We start from the raw sequence: 3,144 nt of genomic DNA, 5'->3' as shown, positions 1-3,144 counted from the left end.
CGAGAGGCTGGGCACGCTGCACGCCTGCCCGGGTGGCTGTGTGGCGGCTGAGAGCAGGTTCTAGAAAGTGCCCACAGCAGGGTTTCTGCCCCCCGCCAGGTCCTGGCCCAGAGGAGAGGGGGGTCTCCGGCTCCTCCTGAGCCCAGCCTGCCCTCCTGGTGACCCTGCCCTGGGAAGCAGGGTCCTGCTGCACCCCACAGGACTAGCTGCTGACAGTGTTTTCTCAAATGTCCCTGGAAGGTAGGAGGAGCCCTGCATCTAGCACTCCGTCCCTGGAAAGGGAGCCTCTCTCCAGGCCCCCAAGTGGGACCCTGGCTCTGCTGCCCCGAGGCCCTCCCTGCGGCCCGGAGAGCCGGCCCCTCGTCATTCCTGCTGTGCCTCCAGGCTCAGGAAGGGTGCTCGGTCTCCTGCCTTTGTGCTCGGGAAAGACCCTGTGTCTGCTGGCTTGCAGATGAACTGTCCCTCAGGTTTGGAGCCTTGGCTCGGGGACATGTGGGTGGTCGCTGGCTTTTCCACGTTGCCTGGGCCGGGAGCATTGGTGGCTCTGGTTCCAAGGGCACGTGTGGGGCACTCAGGAGCCAGAGCTGGTGCCTAGGACGAGCTAGGGTGGAGGGCACAGCTCCCAGCTCTGACCGGAGGCCCCCAGGGCAGCGCCTGTCAAGCCTGTCTTGCTTGGCGGTAGGCAGCTGCGACGCCTGCTCTCCAGCAGAGTGGTGGCCGTGGCCACGCTGGGCACTCTGCGGTCCCCTCAGCCACAGGCAGCATCACGTCGGGCCTGCACCTGGCCAGTGAGCCTCCTGCCAGGGTGGCCCCTTCCCAGCTGCTGTGGGTCAGCCCCGACGTGCTTGGCCTCTCAGCAGGTGCCATGGCCCTGTGGCTGGGTCAGCCCCCATCCCTGGTGTGGGCAGGACAGCAGCTCCCTCTAGGTCTCTGCAGGAACACAACATGCTATAGGAGGTGGCGTGAATGGACGAGGGCAGGGAGTGATGGTCAGGCGGAGCCTCTGTGGAGGCCAGAGCCTGCAGCTGTGGGGTGAGGCCACCTCGTCACACCGCACAGGCAGCACAGCACTGCTCTGTTCCCATGGGGATGACGGTGGCCTTTCTGCACGAGGCCTCCGGAGCCGCGAGCTGGGCTCTCGGGGGTGCTCCACACACAGGGGTGCCTGTGTGCCCCAGCAGTGCCAACGGGGCCTTTTGTGTTGATCGCAGGTGTCCTCTGAGCCCCCGGCCTCCATGAGACCCAAAACGGATGCTGCCTGCTCTCAGCCCCCTGCGTCCCCCGAGAAGGACAAGCAGTCCAGCTGGCTGCGGACCTTGGCTGCCTCCTCCAATAAGGTGCTCCACCAGGACCTGCGGGGTCCCCGGGGAGGTGGACCTGGCCTGGCCTCTCCGTCCGCTGACCGTGCGACTCTCTTGACAGGGCCTGGGCTGCGTTCACCCTCGCCAGCGCCTCTCTGCTTTCCGACCCTGGTCCCCTGCAGTTTCCACAAGTGACAAAGAGCTCTCCCCCCACCTCCCGGCCCTGATCCGAGACAGGTGAGTGCCGACCTGCGCCTCTGGCCAGGGCCCTCGGGTGCACGAGCTTCCCACAGCTTCCCACAGCTTCCCCGTGGCTTGTCCACGGTCCGGCCCTGCCGGGCACCAGGCTGACTGAGGGTCAGCGTGGGGAGAAAGTACCTCCTGGACCCAGCTGGGGACTGTCATGGTGCGGGCCCTGTGTGGAGGGTGGGCGGCCGTGGGCTCCGGGGCCACTTCCCAGCCCACGCCTGCAATGCCCTTGGCAGCTTCTACTCCTACAAGAGCTTCGAGACGGCTGTGGCCCCCAATGTGGCCCTCGCGCCACCAGCCCAGCAGAAGGTGGTGAGCAGCCCGCCATGCACCGCTGCCGTCTCCCGGGCCCCCGAGCCTCTCACCTCGTGCATTCAGCCGCGAAAGCGGAAGTTGACCACAGACACCCCAGGAGCTCCGGAGACACTGGCACCCGTCGCTGCCCCAGAAGAGGACAAGGACTCAGAGGCCGAGGTCGAAGTTGAGAGCAGAGAGGAGTGTAAGTTCCCTTCGGTGCTTCCTGCGAGCAGCACCCTGGGCAGAGCCTGCTTGGCCGTGTCCTTGGCATCCCCCAGCCCTCCCTCGAGCACCCCCTGACTTCAGCCTGTCTTCCCCAGTCACCTCCTCCTTGTCCTCGCTGTCCTCGCCGTCCTTTACCTCGTCCAGCTCTGCCAAGGACCTGAGTTCCCCGGGAGTGCACGCCCCGCCCGCAGCTGCCCCAGATGCTGCGGCCCCTGTGGACACCCCGAGCGGGCTGGAGGCGGAGCTGGAGCACCTCCGGCAGGCCCTGGAGGGCGGCCTGGACACCCGGGAAGCCAAGGAGAAGTTCCTGCACGAGGTGGTCAAGATGCGCGTGAAGCAGGAGGAGAAGCTGAGCGCGGCTCTGCAGGCCAAGCGCAGCCTGCACCAGGTGAGCTGGGCAGCGGGGCACTGAGGGGCCCCAGGCCCTTGGCACCTGCCTCCTACCAGCTGCCTCATGGGTGCCCTGCGCCTCTGGGGGCCTTCCCAGTGCGCCGAGGTCTTGACGGGGCCATCTTCATCTCCAGAAGTCCCCCGGGGCTTCCAGGGAGGCCCCTGCGGTTGGTTTGGCCACCACATTCCCATCAGGGCCCATATGTCCAACCAGAGGCCCGTGTGGAGCCCAGCTCGGGAAGCTGGCCCCCCCCCGTGCCGTGTTCTGCAGGCTGGACTCTGCAGGGGCTGAGACGGTCTCTGGCTGGGCACTGGGCGTGGGAGCCGCGGCTGCTGCTGAGCCGACGCACTCTCCAGGGTCAGCAGCAGACCTGACTGCACTGTGCTGTGGCCAGGCCTCCTTCCACTGCTCCCGCGGGATCCAGGGGGACGCAGGCCAGGCAGCCATCTGGGGAGGGAGGCTCACCGGCAGCGGGTCCTCACCCTGGCTGGCGTCGGAAGCCCGGGGGCCCCACCTGCGTGGGCTGTAGACAACTCGCCCGGGGCCTTGCAGCTGCGGGGTTTCAGGTGGCCCCGAGTGTCCGCCCCGCCCCCAGCACATTGTCCCAGTTCTGGGTGGAGGTGGGACTTCCCACGCGTGCTCCCGAGGCGTCTGGAGAGAAGTGTGAGTCACCAGTGTTCC

General features: G+C 67.3%; 1 protein-coding gene across 2 annotated transcripts in view; it reads left to right on the top strand.

The window, feature by feature from the left end:
- Positions 1-3,138, top strand: part of Ski (SKI proto-oncogene) — a 41,642-nt gene extending 38,504 nt beyond the window's left edge. For both annotated transcript variants that reach the window (XM_048783804.1, XM_015501497.2), the window contains exons 2-5: positions 1,212-1,337; positions 1,423-1,538; positions 1,787-2,049; positions 2,168-3,138. In XM_048783804.1, the coding sequence (XP_048639761.1) occupies positions 1,212-1,337; positions 1,423-1,538; positions 1,787-2,049; positions 2,168-2,484 (822 nt within the window). In that variant the 3' untranslated portion in view covers positions 2,485-3,138. The remainder of the gene's footprint in view (positions 1-1,211; positions 1,338-1,422; positions 1,539-1,786; positions 2,050-2,167) is intronic.
- Positions 3,139-3,144: the final 6 nt, after the last annotated feature.

This window comes from Marmota marmota, unplaced genomic scaffold (assembly GCF_001458135.2).
Source record: "Marmota marmota marmota unplaced genomic scaffold, marMar, whole genome shotgun sequence".
Taxonomy (NCBI): domain Eukaryota; kingdom Metazoa; phylum Chordata; class Mammalia; order Rodentia; family Sciuridae; genus Marmota; species Marmota marmota.
This window is presented reverse-complemented; position numbering and strand designations above follow the sequence as displayed.